Below are 19,308 nucleotides of genomic sequence, written 5' to 3'. Positions count from 1 at the left end.
CCCACTTGTAGTGGCTGCAATGCAAATGTTGTGTATTTAATTTCTAACCTAACATTAGCTTTTCACTTCAGGTGATTACATTCATCATCAAAGGCCGGTTGGCTCGCCTGGTGGAGTGGGAACCCCATGTGCAGGTGCTGTGTCTTGTCACAGCAGCCGCTGATTTAACTCTGACTTGTAGCGCTTTGCCCCCATTCGTACTTAACCTGTCCTGTCTAATAAAGTCAAAAACCAAACAAATGATCATAAGAAATTATAAAAGTCATGTTAATTTGTGAAGATTATCTCTCTAAAACAACAAAACATGTGAGTATCATAAACTTTTTTGTTCTACAGAACTTATTTTCTGCAAATATCTAAAATTCAATAGAAAAATCCCATAGTCTTTTTTACGAGGGAACCAGGGCGGCACTAACTCCCACGTCAGCCTACAGAAAAACGTCATCCCTGGAACACTCCAGGGTTGTTCTTCCATTTGTCATTCTTTTCTGCATTATCCTAATGTAGCTGCATGTTAAACTGTAAAGAAGAAAAACTGCTTCTTTTTCATCCGCGGTATAACATGAATAGCTGAAAAGACCTTCTCATTACTGTAAGTTCAATAAAAAGAAGAAAATAATAGGATGTCATAGGATTTTCACTGGTTGAATACATAGGGAAAAAAATGTTGTAAAACCTCTCCCACTGTGCTCCCTCTGCTGTAGCCACTATTGAATTAGTGTTTCCGTATTGTAAAGCCTGTTAGCCTTTTCTTCCACTGCTGTCCTGCTCTTCCACTTTTGACCTTCTTATCCTGTCAGCCACAAGCCCCTGAAGCCTCCCCCTAATGACAGTGCATTGCCAATTCACCCACACAGCAATAATCACTAATTATTCCCCTCTTAACTACAACCCATCACCCCCCACCCCTACACACACACACACACACACACACACACACCCACACACACGCACACGCACTCACTCACACACACACACACACACACACACACACACACACACACACACACACACAACCTTGTGTTCAGGATGGATGGCCCTAATATCAGGTATCTGGTAGAAACAACAGGCTACAGGACATCACATTTCACTGCAATTGTCGAGCACCAAAGATGTTCAGGAGAGTTAAAACATTACCATTTACACTGAAATGTTTTGTAGTGTATGACAACCAAGGAATGTGATAATAGGGAAGTTGCTGTATGTTGACAAATACATCCGCTTTATGTCTTTCTGCAAACAACAGGAAGTTGGAATTGTTAACAATGACTAACCAAGTCACTGTTTTTATTTACATATTTCTGAGACTATGGTCTCCGTTGTTGTGGAGGAAGGGTTACACTTCCTGAACTACACCCTTTTTTCCAGTAACTGGTCTACTTGTGAGCTGCGAGTTTGCCCATCTTATGGGATTACTATCCAATCCGACCCACGGAGAAAGCAAGAAGAGAGTGAATGTACTTGAAGCAGACATATGTTAAAAATAATCTGAAAAACAGTCTCTGCATCTTCCAGCCCACGCTTGTCCTCTGTGAGTGTTTATTTTGTCTGAGATTTCTCGGCCGTCTATCCGCTTGCCTCCGTCCAATCGAGCGGTTGGAACAAAGAAGCATTTCCTCTGATACTTATCAGGAGCAGAGCGCTGCGTTCAGCACGCCTCTATGGCCCATTATAGGTTAGTAGGAAGGGACACAAATAGCACACCAATTGATTCACTGCGTTATATTCAGAGACTCGGACACATTAAGCAGTTGTGGAGTCACAGTTTCCCCCTCCTCAAAACACACACACACACACACACACACACACTTGTGCACACATGCAGATGCACAGATAATTGACTGGCCTTTTCAAACAGCTTCCTCTGACCCCCCCCTGTAATCACGGAAAGAAAGGGCAAGAGAGAGGAAGAGTGTGAGAAGAAGGAGGAGGAGGAGGAGGAGGAGGAGGAGGAGGAGGAGGAGGTGAGGACGGCTATTGAGTCACTGAATCAGCTGTCGTGGTCATGGCCAGCAGCCTGATTATCCCTGCAGGGGGTAAAAAGACGAACTGGTGTCTTGTTTTTTTTTTTTTTGTTTGACCCCTTTCTTTTATGTTGTGTTAGACTCAGTGACTCCCCTTTATTGTTTCTCTTATGACAGACAACAGTATCCAAGGACGTGTGTGTGTGTGTGTGTGTGTGTGTGTGTGTGTGTGTGTGTGTGTGTGTGTGTGCACCTGCTTCACACCAGTATGCATGCAGTGAAACTCTTTTCAACCATGCAGTAAATCTGTTCACACTCTTAAAGCGTCAGTGCAGCGATTTAGAATCTACACAGCAGAAGCAGAGACATCCTGCCTTTTAGTCCAAGCACCAACGCAACACAAAAGTGTTTTATCTAAATGGCTATCACATTCTTGGTCACAAGTTTATAACAAATGCTTACTGATATATACTCTAACTTTAAGGGCCCTGACACACCAAGCCAACAGTCAGTTGTTGGTCAGTGTCAGGACATCGCAGAGTGTCTCTTGCTTTTTTTTTTGTGCGTACAGGCCCAGATACACCAAACAGACATCAAAGAACTAGCAGCTACAAAAGACAACTGTTGCGTCCTCTCATGACGCCTGTGTCTCAGCCAAACACTGCAAAGACTACAACATGTACATACTGCGCCTGTGTGATAAGAAATAACTCCATTACAGCAGGAGTGGTCAGTAATGGTCATTCAAACAGGGAAACCAGAAGATCGACATGACGCTAGTTAGCCAGTTAGTATGTCGACAACAAAACTCAATGTTGAAAGAACAAAGCATATTCACCGTACGCCACTGAAAAAACACAAACCATCTGGGCACATTTCTGCTAAAGAGCTCAATGGCAAAAGAGAAATAATCTTAAAAATAATCTTTCACTCCCTCTTGACTTAAACCCTTTGCTTACATTCATTATTTCATTTCTCTTCTTGTGCACTAAGCTGAACTGCCAATCTGAATGATTTCGTTTACCAACGAGTTACGCCAGTTCAACCTCAGCTGAAAGAAAAAAAAAGGCAGGGGCCAGAGTTGAGGGCCACACCACAAAGACTGGGGTCATAGACACTCTGCAACCGCCCAACCACATCGTTGGTAATATCTTCGGTGGCCAATTTTGTTGGTGAAAGCAATCACTCTGAGTGGCAGTTCGGCTCAGATCACAAGAAGAAAAAGTGAGGAAAGCGACAAACAACTTACGTCAAGAGGGCATGAGACTGAAACAAACATGTTACGTGAGGTAAGTTTTTTTTTTTTTTTTAGCCATTGAGCTTTTAAGCGGAAACGGTTCATGAATGTTTGTGTTTTTGTTTGGTTGCATATACTTAGTATCATTTGCTATTTTAACACTAGGTTGTGGTGTAAAGGTTTTTACTGACTAACTAGTGTCTTGAATCCGCCCTGTCAATCCTGAGCTTTGCCTAGTGAATAACGAATACAGACTACCATGGCCTGCTTATATGGAGAATTATTTCTTCTCACACAGACATGCTAGTTAGCTGTTGGCTGTTGTCTTTGCCGTCTGTTCAGGAGCAACTCTTTGGCCATGACGCAGGCGATGTGAGGCGGAGCAACAGTCACCACTTGTGCTTTGATGTCGGTTGGTTTGTCTGGGCCTTTAAGCACTATTTGAGACAACCCTGAAGACATTATAAATTATTTTCTCAGACTTTAAAAAACTTGCTCCAGAACCACACAAGACCATTACAAAGCTGTTTTCACAAGCCGAGTAGCCATCCTCATGACGAGCACATTGAACTTCATGTGTAAAATTAGCAGAGTGCCTCTTTCATGTTTGCTTCTTGTTGAGACTCTCACAGTTGCTCATTCTAGTAATTGCTCCTTTTTGAGGCTGTATTTTGCTGTTTTGTTAATCAGTGTCAGTGTGGCTCTAATTGCGTCTGATTGTGTTCCTCGCGGCTAATGCACTTCTTCTCTGTCTGGCATATGTCAACGTGACTTTTGAGCGTTTTCACCTTGTAACATCATTAACATAATTTGACAGTATATGTGACTGGCCCTCCTCTGTATAAAAAGTCCTCTTTCTTGCCTTAAAAACAAAATTATGAAAGTGGTGACTCTCAGAAATCGATTAAAGCTGACATCCTGCTAACTGTCATGCAGTTTTATATGACTCACTTGCGAAAACTGTATTTTTAACTGTACTGTATAACAACATAACAAGCCAAGGCCTCAAAGATGACATTCTGACATTCTTAACCAAATCCAGACCAAGAAACAAGTTGATTTTCTTTTTTTTTTTTACCTGAGCAGACGTGTCATGGCGTGGCGGCAGACATAGTGCAGGGCCGTGTTGTGCTGGTACTGCTCTCCGTACGAAGCATTCGGGTCCAGGCCATCCCTGAACTGAGGGTTGCCCTCATACAGCTGCCAGGCCAGGGCCTCGTCACCACCCACCAGGGCCTTGCGGAACTTGGTGGCTGTGTTGCCCATGGCTTCAAGCTTGCAAAGGGCTGCCTAAAGGGAGCTGTGGCAGATGCCCGTCTGCCTGCCTGCCTGCCTGCACCTCCCTCCTCCTCTTCCTCCTCCCCTGTTCACCACAGGTCACACCTTAGAGCAACATGGTTCAGTGTTTTCCTTCCCTGTAAAAAAAAGGAGAGTAGAAGATTTATTCTGGGAAAAGGGTGGTGGAAAGAGGGACATGAGGAGAGGAAAGAATGAATGTGGAAAAAAGGCCCGGTGAAGTTAGGAAAAAGGAGAGAAAAACTGCGAGACACAAGTCGGAAAGTGAATAGAGCTGCCCCTTAAAAGTCGAAGATTCGAATCATCAGTAAGAGACCCTCAGTTGACTGAGATAGCTTTGAGTTGAGCAGTCTTTTTTTTTTTGCAAGTCAGTCTGCTGTACAGAACACTTGCGAGGACGCAAGTGAGGTCCCCAGATTTTGCTGCAGGGTGAGAGGTCTTGACTTTCACACTACTCTTGAAGCCACGGAGGTGCAGACACACAGGGAGCAGCGCGGAGGAGGAGGGAGGGGAAAGCTTCTGTCTAGAGGATGTGAATTTATAGCTCAGAGCAATTTAATACAGCACATCTGGCTTCTGTTTAATATCTAGTGTAAGCAAAAAATGTTGTTTGATCATTTACAGTTTGTCTCGCGGTTATATATGACGTGAATGCTGCTGTCACACTGAACGTCCCACAGAGTCCATTAAACTTTAAAACTTGATGTGGAAACAAACAGTCAAATTGAACAGCCAAATCTGATGCGACTGGCATAATTCTGAGCCGGGTGCAGCCCCAAAAGTGAAGAAGTAGGGAAACAGGTGGAAATTGACGGACAGTGAAAGCAGCTCAATAAATCAGTCGATCTATTGATTAGCCGATGTGCTGCTACAGAGATGTTATCTTACTGGAAACAAAGGCGAAACTGGAGGGACAGAAGAAAGAAAAGAGAAAATCAGGGTGATAATCATAAAGAGGGCAGGCGAGAGGGGAAGGTTAATGATATCCAAGCCATCGATTTGTTAGTCAGTTGATGAAAGGCACAGTCAATATTACCACAGCTGGCCACTGCCAGTCCAGTTAGCTTGCGTTTGTGAGGAATTTGCATACATTAAGCTGTTTACATGTTTATCTGCTGGTGGAGATATTTAAGTCTGAGCTTGTGTTAAACCACGCTGCTACGCTGGACCAAAACCAGTTTTACTTTTCTCAGGCGTTTAACCAAGAATCACAAGAATCACAGCTATGGCTACTGCATCTGAGTTTACTCTCCTAGCAACAGTTTATAAACCTCCTGCAGATTACCAAGTTATCTTAATAATCTTCCTAATTACTGGCATGACAAGAATTTTTAATATCACAAAAAAACACAAAACACAATACAGGCATAATAACAGTGTGATGAAACAGACACTCTTTCCTGAACATAATCACTATCTTTATCGGTGTGTTCTGCTTCATTTCCTTCCTTGTTTTCCCCACTTGTTTTTTCTTTCTCACTGACAAACACACACAGTTTGTCCCATCTTTAACACACACACCATTACATCCTGTAATGAGTGGAGTCTGTATGTGAGCGCATGTGTCTGTGCGTATTGGGCAGTTGAGGGTATCATTACTGTCTTCATTCTATGGCCATCTGTCTGGCCCCTCACAAAGAGCCTCTTTTAGCCCGGCTACAGTTGGCCGCTGGCTGGCCGGGCTCTGGAACATTTGAATAACGTGGCTGGCTGCCTCCCCTCCTCTGCCTCCCATTTCTATGCAGTGACAGACAGGGACACAGACAGGGAAAACATACACTGACAGACGGAGGCATACGGGCCGCGCAGAAGCTGCAACCACTGGCGAATAATAGCCAACATCTTTTAAGTTCTGCTCCTGTGATGCATGTCAGGAACCCTGTGTGTGTGTGTGTGTGTGTGTGTGTGTGTGTGTGTGTGTGTGTGTGTGTGTGTGTGTATCTGAAGGGGTAATAGCAGTGGTGAGGAGGGGTTACTATAGTTAATAGGTCAGTCTGTCTGCTTGGCTCTGTTTTGTGCACACTGGTTTACTTCCAGTTCACTTCACTCCCCTGTGCATCTCCGCCAGTCTCTCTGTCTTTCATACTAAATAAGGACAGGAGGTCCGCACATGGAGGAACTTTGGAATTCCAGCGAACGCAAGGTTTGCACTTGGCAGTGACAGTACAATTATGTACTATTACGAAAGCTCTTTAAGTCTACACGTCATTCTGTGGTCGGGTGGAGTGAGGCTGAGGGAGTGTTTAACTCCCTGTTAACTGGACACTCACACGGTTAGCCGTAAGTTCAGCCAGGAACAAAGGTATGTTCATGAATTGTGTTTGAAAAATTTTAACTTACACTTTTACCACAAGACACACAGACCAGGCCTCTAGTCCATGTAATTTTCCCCATTTTAGGTAATGTGATAATTGTGACTTAATGACTCAAGAATCCCAACACACATGAATGTTGTCTGGAAATCTTTGTCTGGTGATTCCTGCTGACAAGAACTCGAGTCATGACACTCCTGGTTTCTCGAAAACCCAGCCAGTAATTTACACAGTTAGACTAAATGAAGCAACACACTGATTTACAAGCATTACCACATTTTAGGATGACGTTTTGGGTGTGATTTTCATATAAATATACACAAGGGGTTAGAGGTTAAATGATTAGTCAATAAATAATTTGACAGAAAACCAATCTGCAACTCTTAAATCATTTTTCAAGCAAAAACTTCAAAGTTTTCTGGTGTGAAGATTTGCTGCTTTTCTTTTTAGAACTTTTTAAATTGACAATCTTTAGGTTTTATCCTGCAGGTCAAAGAAAATAAGAAATTTGAATACTACACCCTGGGCTCTAGGGAATTGTGTTTCTGAAATTTTAAACCATATATTAGGCTATATATATATAAGGAAAATAGATTTAGTCAGATTACCACTGTAAATATCCACTGGTTTTCATTGTAAGAAATCTTCTAAAATACTTGTAAATGCTTAATTGTTTGGTCAATACAATGTCAGAAAATGGTGAAAAACTTCAAGAAATTCAGATATTCATTACAGTAATATAAAACAAATAAAGCAGCAAATCTCACTTTTTAGAAAATGGAAACTGAGAGTGTTTGGCAGCTTGATAAACTGCTTTATGATTGAGTCATTCTGAAAAATAGTTGCCGATTAATTTTCTGACAATCAAGAAATTGAATGATCTTTTCAGATCTGACAAAAACAACCATTAATTGCAGTCCTGCAAGGGGTGCTGTACGTCATAACAAGATAACACTTTTGTACTGATGTCGAGCTCTGATCTATAACAAGTTTTCACAGTCCAAATATGATAAGCTGCAGCTATGATTAACGAGACTTTACTGAAGTACATATAACATTTTAGTCCTACCTGCAAGCACCTTTAAGGGATAATTCAGATTTTCTGAAGAAGGATTGTATGAGGGACGTTTTCCATAAACAGTTTAGTACACAGACTAGATGTTGGTCACACCCCCAGTTTGGAGAAGGCTGGAGTCCATCATGATTGCTAAGCAATCCTCTTTGCTTTATGACACAGTGATTTCCACTGAGAAAATGAAGCCGTTATATCGCTCACTTCCAAGCTATATTCCATTGAAAAAAACAATGATTTAACATTGCTGAAAACAGGAGCTGCTGGTTTACTGCTGCCTCAAACAGGTATTTTTTTGGTGTTAAAAAGGATAAATTCTGATTCACCAAAGTCACACAATAATACAAACAAAATACAGTTTGAGGGCTGCACTAGACCAGCAGCTCCTGTGTTCAGCAATCTTAAATTACTGTTTTTCTCAATGGAGTCTGGTGGACGTGATGAGAGCAAAAATTGGGAAGTGAAGCCGTTAAGGGAACAGACTGTCTGATGGCAGGGTAGAGCAGTTGAAATACACTTGATATAGTAGTTATTTAAAGTGATATTATTTTTTTAGGTGGAACTTTTTTTAGGAGGCTAAAATGTTGTTTTATTGCTAAACACATCCACGGCAGTACATTGCTTAGCATCTGTGTGTCTGACTCCAGCCTGCTTCTCCAAACTGGGAGCATTCCAACTGACTTGTATCGTATTTAACCCTTTAAAACCTGAGCAAATTGGCTTGATTTCTTTCAGATACATGGAAAGAAGGTGAAGAGCAACACAAAAAATGACCCAAAAATGAGCAAGAAATACGTTTTTGGACTGACACTGGCAACAAAAAACGAAACGTAAAAGAACAGACACAAGAAAAAAAAAGTGTAAAAGTATAAGTATAGTATATAGTATAAGTATAATAAAAGCAACAATATATATGTATATGATTCTCTCTTTTTCTTTCTCTTTTTTTCTGCTTGTGAAAGGCATTTACACAAGAAAACTCATGTTGACTCAGATTTCAGTGGGTTAATAAACTGACTATGGATAGGTTACCTATACTATCCCCTTAATAGTCAAATCTAAAGTTATACCACTGTTACTTTCACTATTACATGCCTTCAAAACAAATACCACCCACTGTGGTGCCTTCACAGTTATCAAAACTTCCAGTAATCTGATACACATCAAGCCAACCACCTGAGTCAAAGTGTGGGTGGATCATGCTCCTGTATAAACTGACAAAACCAGGTTGTCAAAAGAGACATCAAACTTCTATGGGGGGAGCTAAAGTCAGGCGGAGGCTGCATGGTGAGATACAGCGTAAGTTACTTCAATAGCACTTCGGCATTTACCAAAATTAGCTGGGTCGCCGTCAGTCAGCTACATATTCAGGTCAGACCTCGTGTGGTTATCCCTGAAGAAGTGTGTCAGCATGAAATGGAGCACAAAACAAACAGCAGCCGACTTCTCTCTGCATGTTTCTGTCCATGCGGCCCCTCGGTTAAAGCTCCTTTGTTCAACACACTGACAGCCCGTGTGAATTACTAACACAACAGGAAAGCGAGCGTTAGGTGTAGGTTGTCCGAAACACTGCCGTTAAAACGCTTTACCTTGGGTGTTAACGTTTTCCCACGGCTGTGGCGGCGCCGTGGGAAAACGTTAACACCCAAAGCAGCCTACCTTGCTGCCGTTACCGAAGCTAGCAAACCGTCTCTGTCAGGTTAGCGCGCCTTGTTAGCCTCAACTACCTCCCGTTACAGCAGGACAACATCAAATCTCCGCCGTTTTACTTACACGGTCGTTTCACTTGATCTCCAGTCGCACATTCGGGAACTTGCGTAAATTGAGGGCCATTATCTTATCACTGTCATTCGCATCCCCGGCTGCTTTTCCGCTGAACCATCCTCTCTGCCACCGGACCCGGCGGGGACGATGATGCTACTGCTGAGAGCGGAGGGCGAGACTGACTGGATCCTTCAGTATGTTGTTGTGGCTGCCAAAGAGAAAAGACCACTGCGCATGCTCGGGACCAACTGTCATACGTAGAGCTCTCACCTGATTGGTCGGTTGTCTTGGTTCATTTAGTGTACTGTTTTCTTATTGTAGCCTTTTTGTCTTTTTATAACAGTGTATTTAACTAAACTGCTATAACAGGTACATTTTAAATGAATATATATATATATATATATATATATATATATATATATATATATATATATATATATATATATAGAGAGAGAGAGAGAGAGAGAGAGTCAGACAGAGAGAGATACATATAGATACAGAGATACATGGTGTGTGTCAGTGCAACAAAATAAAAATAAAAAATTCCGAGTGTGAATCACTTTATTGTTATTGTGAAATACAAAATGGGCCACCCAGCAATAACTTACAACTAACCTTTTCGTCATGTGACCCATCCAGCAACCCCTTGAGAGGTTCTGACCCCAAGTTGAGGAACCACTGTATTATATCATTATATCATCATATCCGTGTTTAATTAGCTGATCATTTGGTTTGCATGAAGAATCTTTATCTGAAAAGTCGTTACTACAACTATCAAAAAAATGTTATGGATTGAAAAATACAATTTTGCATCTGAACTGTAGACAAGTACATTTAAATGTAGTATAAAATGGAAGTAGTTGTATTCTACTACTCATCCTACTCAAATGATAGATCTATGAAATAACCAGTACCACAAAAACAACATATGGCCAGACTTAATTACTAATTACTAACAACAAGACATATATTTTTTTCTTTACAAATTTTCTTTACAAATTTACACTGGAACAATTTCAACATTGGTCCTGATTGTAAAAGTATAAGAGCAGGACATTAACGTTTAGGCTATAAAAAAAAAATAAAGTTCACACTTTAGGAAAAGGAGACCCCTTGCAGTTTGCAAGCCTATTAGTCAACTGTCTCTGCATCTCTATCTCTATCTCTCTCTCACACACACACACACACACACACACACACAAACACACACACGAACACACACACACACACACACACACACACACACACACACACACACACCCACACACACACACACACACACACGAACACACACGAACACACACACACACACACACACACTTTTATTCATCATCCTGACAGCAGATGCCCATTCTGCAGGCCTCACACAGGGTCTTCTCATGCGGTTTGGTCCACACCTTGGGGGATACTGAGCCACCATCATCATCGACGTCCTCATCTCTGTAGCAATTTTTGCGGATTTTGGCACACAGCCTGAGCAGGGCTTTTTCCACCTCTTCCTTATAAAAACCAGGAAGGTAAAACGTATTGTTCTGGCAACTGCGACAGGCCTGTCCAAAGGGCCGCATGATCACCGTCCCCCGCCCACCTCGCAACCGGTAATGGAACAACACCGTCACCTGTGCTGAAGGCCAGATCTTCTTGCAGGATGTACACTTGAAACTGTAAAAATACAATAAATAACAATCAGGTATTCTCAGTTTTTTCCTGTTAATTATGGATGATTTTAAGTTAAACTATAATTTAAACTGAAAAGGACCAATCTTCCAATAACTTTTGATGGTTAAATCATATCCTGGACGATATATACAACCCCCTATCTACCACAGAGTCATTTGACCCGGGTGTGAATGCTGATCGTGCACATTTCCTTACAATATGGGCTCCTGGGGCTGTGCCTGGTGGACCTGTTCAGTCATCCTTCTATGAGTGCACTGAGTCACCACAGAACTGGGTTACCTGTGCAGTTTTCCCTCAGGGTGCAGTACCAGATTTTCCCACAAAATTACATTGTTTTAATACTGCACAGCATAGTCCTTAACACAATCATTTGATCATATGACCTAGTATGGCAACGGGTTTGAGCAGTCTGAGAGATAACAACAAGACAACCTCCTGTACTCAGGCAACCATCCGTGTTAGAAAATCGGACAATTTTCATAGTACAGTAGATTTGTATTCTTCTTAAAGTTATACATCTTTGTACTTTAAAATACAGACTGACACATACTGTCCATGGGCATGGTAGCAGAAGACCCTCCAGCCTCTCCTTCTCTGTTCCGTGGTGAGTTTGTCCGTCAAAGTGTAGTTAAAGTTGAGAGTCCACTCGTCTCCATAGTCCAGCTCATTGTCATCGTCTTGCAATTCTTCAAATGTCTCAACCCACAAAGAAGGAATCCAATCTGCACCAGTAAAAAATTACAAAAAAAGCTTTACAGACAGTAAAATATTGCTGTGTCATTACACTGGAAAATAAATTTCGAAAAGAGGCTCGCACCTTTCTTTCGGGATTTTGAATCTTTTTTTTAATCAAATATTGCATAGCGGCACCACATTAAACATTATATTAACCTATTGCACAAAAACATGATGTGTTACCTGTAGGTTTTACCATCTTGTTAGGTGACGAGAATTTTGATGAGCTCCTGGGAGATGAAACGATGCCTGACTTGTGAGCGTGGCTCTGCAGAGAGTCTGTATTTATTTACTCGCCAGCAGCTGATAGTCAAGAAAACGAAACTTAACAATTTAGTTTCGTTTTCCATCTGTATGATGTAGGGACGACGCAACAGTATGTCACAGCCTAGTAAGTCACTACACGTGTAAGTTTTCGTTTTTTGTTATGAAATTGTTCAGTTTTAAATTAAGTTACAATTGTCTCAACTTTATCTCATTTTTCAGCTACTTTATTTATTTATTTTTTTTTTAGCACATATCAACACATTTCATCTTTTCCCCAAGATACAATTCCAACTTTCCTCATGCTTCTTTGCTAATGAGATTGGTGTATCCATCTTTGTTGTATAAATTGATGTATTTTGTCTTTCATTTGCAATATTGACAAAGGAGACATTATTTTGCTTGGCAGTGGCATTGTAGGACTTGGTATCTGAGGCTTAAACCCATAATGTTTAATGAATCACCCAGAATCTAAATATGTAGGCTATATTTATGTTTTAAAAACAATCATAGGCCTAATAATAATAAAAAGCTCTGTATCTAATAATAAATAAAATTGTACTTAGTTTTTCCAACTCTGGTCAAGACATCTTAATGATAGCAGCTGTCTAGTATTCTGTTTTTACTCAGTACTAATAAATACTCATTTCTTTAAAGGTAAAACTCATATTATTATTCTGGAAAGGGGAAAAATGTTTTGGGGATAAATGAGGTGCCAGAGTGCATTAAAAAGCATCAAAACACAGCTTGTACCAAACAGGTAAGGTGCAAAGGTCTCATATTTAGCCATGAAATCTTACTAACCACTTTAATACCAGCTATCAAAGCCTGTTTATGTTGGCCAAAGTCAAGTTCCCATGCCAAACAACAATACAAAACATTAACTCTGATTCAATAAAACCTCTATAAAAGACAGTCATCATCTCAGAGGATGAAAAAAAAAAAAAGAACGGCATTGTTGAACCTTGTAGGATATCATTGCAAGGGTGATGCAAGTTAAAACAAATCCCATCTAACAATCTTGGGTTCACTTCAGTAGGGGGCAGTATAAGACAGTTGTTTTTGTTTTTACACATAGACCACATGCTGAAGTGAACCTAATTGCAGTGCATTTGAAGATGAGGGTGGCACATTTTGGTGCGCAGTGGAAACAAAGTATATTTTTGGAGTCCTGGGCTTTCCCACAAGCCACTGCCCTGTTCCTCAGAAGTAGGTAAACTGGAACAGCTTTCCACTGTAATATAAATAGTGAATATACCCGGGTCCTGAAATATGTAGCATTATGTTCATCCTGATGACCTGATTAAATGTGATTTCTTTCATTTATCCACAAATTTAATTTAGACCAATTCTGCCATTTAAGAAAAAATATTATTATATGTAGGTTGGTGTCATTACTATTAAAACACTTGTTGCTGAACCAGTTTCCCAGCTAGAAGAGAATCAACACAACAGTCAAGTTAATGTTTAAAATACTGTACACTGTTTGTCTGTCTATACCTCCAAAACATATTTAACTATGAGTTACATCACAATAAACACCTATAAACATATTTTAAAAACTTCTTCAGATCTATCCTGATCTTAATTGCACTGAGATAGCATTTGTCTAAAACCAGTTGAGTTTTAACAGCTCTGTCAGCCTGTTCTGTTTGGTGACTGTTGCCATCATTGCGTCGCTGCATGTTTACACCTTTTTAAGCTCTTTCCCACTTCTTTTGGCCCACATGTGACATTCATAGAAATTCAAAGCCCATGTTGTTAGTGCAAACATTTATCTGGGTCACCTTTTTGCTTCAAGCATGGGCAAAACTGTTGCTGTGACTCCAAAGTGCTTATAACACCTAATCCTGTTTTTAGGTCATCATTAATTACTATAAAAGCTTGCATGGTTTCAAGCTCAACCACATTATTGACATATAAACTTTTGGTCAGAGCCAAGAGTGCTCCCTGAGGTCCCTGTGCACTGCTATCATGTCTGGTAACATTAAAAATAAAGATTAATTTGAAAGGTTAAAGACAAAAAAAAAAACATGTTCATTTTTCTGGATTTCTTATTCAAATATTTTGATCAGTAGCTTTTATTGAATGTCTGCATAACATAGTCTGCATGTTCGCTCTCATGCTAATGCAACATTTTTAGCCTTTTCAAGCTAATTGTTATTAATTAGTGGTAGTAAAGGTAGTATCAATAATCCACACAAGTCTTGGAGTGGATGCTGTAGCATCAGCATGATGGTGTCAAGCTGGTTTGATAATTCAGACCCTTGTTTACTCAGTGTTTGTTCTGCCAGTGAAGCTATGCATGATGCTTCCTGAATAATCATTACCATCAGGACAGTGGTAATTATAGCATCAGAATGACAACACCTGTCACAGGTATGTGGTGATGCTGTCAGTTCTCTCTCTACTTTTTATGAAAAACCTCGCACACACTGTTGGGACTTTCCTTCTACTTGAGTTGTTTGTGGTTCACAGTGATGCCCCACCCAGTACTAAAATCTGATTGCAATGGTTGTCAAAGTCTCCTGACAAGGTCTCAAGCTCTGGTCAAAGCCGGAAGCATGCGTGCACACACACACACACACACACACACACACACACACCCACACACACACACACTTGATAAAACACTCACAAATACTTTTAATTGCAGTTTGCCAAATGAGCCTGATAAACCTGTATAAGAGATTATTTGTGTATTATCTCTTGTAACAACTTAATGACAATTATGTAATCAGGCCTTATAGTTACACACACACAGTATTGCATTTTACTTTTTGGGGATCATGTTTCACTTTCTTGAGAACAATTTTGCAGGATCTCGTTCTGTGGGGGAAAAAGCACCTGCGCATGACTAAAGGTGGGACATCATTATATGGTGGGTGGTAAAGGGAAGGTATGGGTCTCATTGGCATGAGAGTCCATATACACAAAACACTGCAGCCCACCCCTTTCTCTCTCTCTCTCTCTCACACACACACACACACGCACACACACACAGAGAACCCATATACTGTACTGTGTTGAAGTAGATGAGTGTGAAGCTTTCCTCCCGGCACAGTGGTGTAAAGATGACCTCAGAGCCCCAGGCTCCAGAGAGTCACCTTATACTCAGGTGTGACATTACAGCGTGAGAAAAGCATGCTGGGATAGCTCACAGGGCCATAGAGATGCAGGAGGGGAAGTAAAGTGAGACAAGACAGGAGCAGACTCAGAGTAACCTCTTGTGTTACTGTTCTGAAGTACTGAAGTAAATTCTGAGATAAAAGTGTGTTTCAACCTACAGTACAGTGCAACTGTTGGTGCTGAGTGACTCCCACTCCACTGAGCTTCTCAGCCTTCTGCAGCATTATTGTGCTTCTATCTCCCTTCTGTTATCTTACTTTGAAACCAAAGCAAAGGTGTAGATTTCCCCGTCTCACTCACAACTAGTCAAATATCGACGCTTGGTCGGTGTCCCTGGGCTTTAGTTGCCAAGGTACTAGGCACTCTTTAGCGTCTGTATAAGACAAACTGGGCGGCAGCATTTTTTGATACTCAGAACTTATGTAGTACAACGAGCGAGAAAGTCGAATGCTGGAATTAGCTAAAGAGACCAAAACTGTGTTTTCTATGAGGCTATAAACATATTTATTGCTGCGGTTAATTTTGGCATTTTCAGATTGGTGTCGAGGGATTTACTGGCTTCCTTAGCATGCCTTAAGGTCCCAAAAAGAAATACAAGAGTAGCAGAGAATTTTTATTTTGACAATATCAGAGAGATTTACACATAAATTGATGCAGAAAAGGCATGAATTGGTGCATAAAAAAATCAACAGCATGCAGAATATAAATTGTTTGATGCTAAAAATTTCCTGGCAGAGGACTCCCATTTCCCCAAAAAAACCAAAATCTGCATCCTTGGTAATTACTCTCTGGAAAAGGAAGGTGATACCATGTGTAACATCTTATACACTAAGATCTCAGTTTATTAGGAGGAGAAACAAAGGCTTATGGTGGCATAACGCCTTAATAAACTTTGTATGTTTGTGCTCTACCTATATAGCTGCATTGTCAACGTTGAACTCTCACAGCTGTGCCGATAAAGCTTGTTTGAATTCAAATCATCCCAGATAACACAGGCTCCTCTGCCAGGTGTGCTGAGATGCAGACCAGGATTTAGCTGCTACCTGGACTCTGCCTAGACCTGCACCTGTTCAATGACTGCCAGGTGACTCAGAGAGGGAGGAGGACGGAGAGAGAGGCCAAGCAAGAGAGAGAGAGAGAAGAAAGAGAGAGCCACATAGAGACAGAGAGAGAGAGATGCTGGGTGTGGTAAGATGCCTTAAGCACATTCCTTTGCGTGGCCGCACCCTGCGCTTCAGCGTCTGTATACCTGCTCGTGTTTGTTATCAGACCTTGTTCATGTAAGCAGACACTTTCTCTCCTCTGGCACTCAGACTTTTTTCATTGGATAACATTTCACACACAGTATTCTCTATTATTGCATGCATTCACAGTCTACACACACTCAGGTCTATGCAAACACTCATTTCATATCTGCCATGCTGAGAGTTGCACATTTGCATCAATGGGAAGAAAGTTAAATGGGCAAAGTGAGAGCTCAGAAATGTGGCAGTTTGAGTGTCTAACAGCTTACCAGGACATGGCTGCATTCAAACAGGAGACACACCCATGGGAGCAGGACTGAACACACAGTCATATTCATGAGCGTGTTGCTATCGGAGGGCCATGAAACAAGGTGTGTTCTGTCTGATAGACACATTTCAGGACAAAGAACAGCCCGTATAAAGTACACACACACACACACACACATATGCAGTATATATGTTTACCAGTATTACGCCTTGTTTAAATGTCATGGCTGCTGGTATATTTGAGTGCAAGTGAGAGACACACAGAGAGGCAGATAGAGAATCTAAAAGAGAAGTGGTGAAAGGCAAAAAAAAAAAATACAAAAACAAAGAAAGTGGATCATATACAGGGGTTAACACTAAATATGTTTTTTATATTACACAATAAATGTTAGAATTAGCTCAGCCAAGCAAAAACTTAAGAAACATATCAGTCACACTGACAAGTGTCACTGGATCTAAATAGTATCTGCACTATGACTGTGTGACCTCTCAGAACAACCAGCCTCCCAAATCCAGCCCGTACTACAGAAAGACCATCTGAGAGGTGTAGCCTGCAGCAGACTATTCATAAAAAAAGAGGAACTGTTGAAGTCTGCTGATTCAGTGTTTTGCCAAGGAAACTCATGTCACAGCAGGTGACTCATTTACACAATGTTTCAGTGGAGAAAATGGTCTCCAAAGAAACCAAATGCAACTTTTACTCAAAAGGGGACAATTATTGCAGGATAATAGCAAATGTCAATGTAGCACAGTAAAAGGAGAAGAGTCATAACTAAAAAAGTACTGTCAATTACACTGCCAAATACATCAAACATTAAAAAACACAATGTGATCTCATCCCTACTCATCATATTTTGTCGTTTGGCAGAAGCCTGTGCATAAATAAAATTTTGCTACGAGGCAGCCTTTTGCATTGTATCTTAATGTAGAAGGGTTTGACTGTTAAAGTTAGGGAACAAAGTTAAATTTGTGGTTGATGTTAGTCTTGTGAAGCAACCCACGTAAGGAGTTGTTGGTTAGGTTTATGCAACAAAGTTACTTAGTTATGGTTAGAAAAATAGCGCTGTTGCTGCTAAAAACACCTGGCACAAAAGCTGCAACCAATGCTGTTGTTTGTCGGTCTTGAACACCAGTCTCTTCTGTCAAAGTCCGACATTGTGAGTCCAGACTGGCCAACATTAGCCACCATAAGCTTGTGGTCATACCAGACCAAGTGAGGCCTGGACAGCAAACCACTGAGTGTATTGAATTGACAAATGGCGCCTTTTATTTACTGAGAATTTAACTTCCCATTTATATGAGTAGGACTGTTATTGCTTCTGTCACAAATTACACAGTGCAGCTTTAAACTGGTGCCACACACATCCAATCTACCAGAGACTCAAGGGAACTTTCTCACTAGTCCATCTATATACAAGTTCAAGACCTTGACTCCCAGATGGGCCATTGGTTTTATAGGAATGACGTTTAGTTTCCCTACAGCCAGTGTTGCTACAAGTAAGATTTGTTTTGAGTAGTGAACTACAAGTAATTAAAGTATTTTGCTTGCTTGTAGTTTAACTATTCATATTTGCACAATGATTCAAGTAGGTAAATTTCTTTGTTGCCATTTTTCTGTAGTTAACTAGTAAAACTACAAAAATGTGGACCAACAAAAGTACAGAGATTTAAAATTTTTTTTATTATTATAAGTTTTGATTATTGTTATTGATTAACACATGATCGGAGAAGTTGTTGCATGCTATTTTAAAAGATACCTAGCTAACTGAGTAATCCTTTGTGAAATATCCTTACCTGGACTCTAGTTTCTTTAGGCAGGTGTCTGAGCTGACATTGTATATAAATCCAAAGTAGGCACTTTCTCATGAATAGTGGAGTTTTTTGTTTTTGTATAACCAGTAAATAAGTACACACTTTTTGTAACACACTCAGTAATGTGGTATTTTGTTCTGGCATGCGACTTTTTTGTATTATATTTTGTTACAATTGTGTATCACATGTACATTGACAATTTCATCATTTTTACATAGCAAGGTGGTTTGAAATCCTTTTTCTAAGTAGCTTGAAGTTACCATAATATATTTTTCATTGAGTGTAACTTTGCGGTAGTTCAACCTCTTCCAATGTGAGATAACTGGTAGCTTGAAACGCTAGCTTCCCATACACTGGTAATATTTAGCAGTGGTGTAATATGACAAAGTCATAACAGGCCTACTTTATTACACTACTTATTTTTTTTACATTATCTGTACTTTATTTGAGTTTTTTATATTTCTGTCAACTTTCACTTTTAATCCACTACATTTCTAAAATAAAATATATACATTTAGTCCAATACATTTCC

General features: G+C 40.4%; 2 protein-coding genes across 4 annotated transcripts in view; both read right to left on the bottom strand.

Annotated features, from left to right (window-relative positions):
- LOC121957506 (ankyrin repeat and IBR domain-containing protein 1-like) overlaps window positions 1-9,852 on the bottom strand; it is a 28,921-nt gene extending 19,069 nt beyond the window's left edge. For all 3 annotated transcript variants that reach the window (XM_042506110.2, XM_088090895.1, XM_042506112.2), the window contains exons 1-2: window positions 9,655-9,852; window positions 4,280-4,616 (exon numbers count right to left, since the gene is read on the bottom strand). In XM_042506110.2, coding sequence (XP_042362044.1) covers window positions 4,280-4,467 — 188 coding nt within the window. In that variant the 5' untranslated portion in view covers window positions 4,468-4,616; window positions 9,655-9,852. The remainder of the gene's footprint in view (window positions 1-4,279; window positions 4,617-9,654) is intronic.
- A 336-nt stretch (window positions 9,853-10,188) lies between these two features.
- On the bottom strand, window positions 10,189-12,373 carry LOC121958289 (receptor-transporting protein 3-like). Its single transcript, XM_042507179.2, has 3 exons — window positions 12,244-12,373; window positions 11,876-12,047; window positions 10,189-11,307 (listed from the first exon to the last, which is right to left on the bottom strand). The coding sequence occupies exons 1-3, from the start codon at window positions 12,257-12,259 to the stop codon at window positions 10,968-10,970; spliced, it is 528 nt and encodes a 175-aa protein (XP_042363113.1). The 5' UTR covers window positions 12,260-12,373; the 3' UTR covers window positions 10,189-10,967.
- Between the last annotated feature and the right edge of the window lie 6,935 nt (window positions 12,374-19,308).

The sequence above is a fragment of the Plectropomus leopardus genome, chromosome 17, assembly GCF_026936395.1.
Source record: "Plectropomus leopardus strain MGB_pleo_1.0 chromosome 17, ASM2693639v1, whole genome shotgun sequence".
Lineage (NCBI taxonomy): Eukaryota > Metazoa > Chordata > Actinopteri > Perciformes > Serranidae > Plectropomus > Plectropomus leopardus.
Note: the sequence above shows the minus strand (reverse complement) of the source record. Positions and strands in the feature narration are given on the sequence as shown.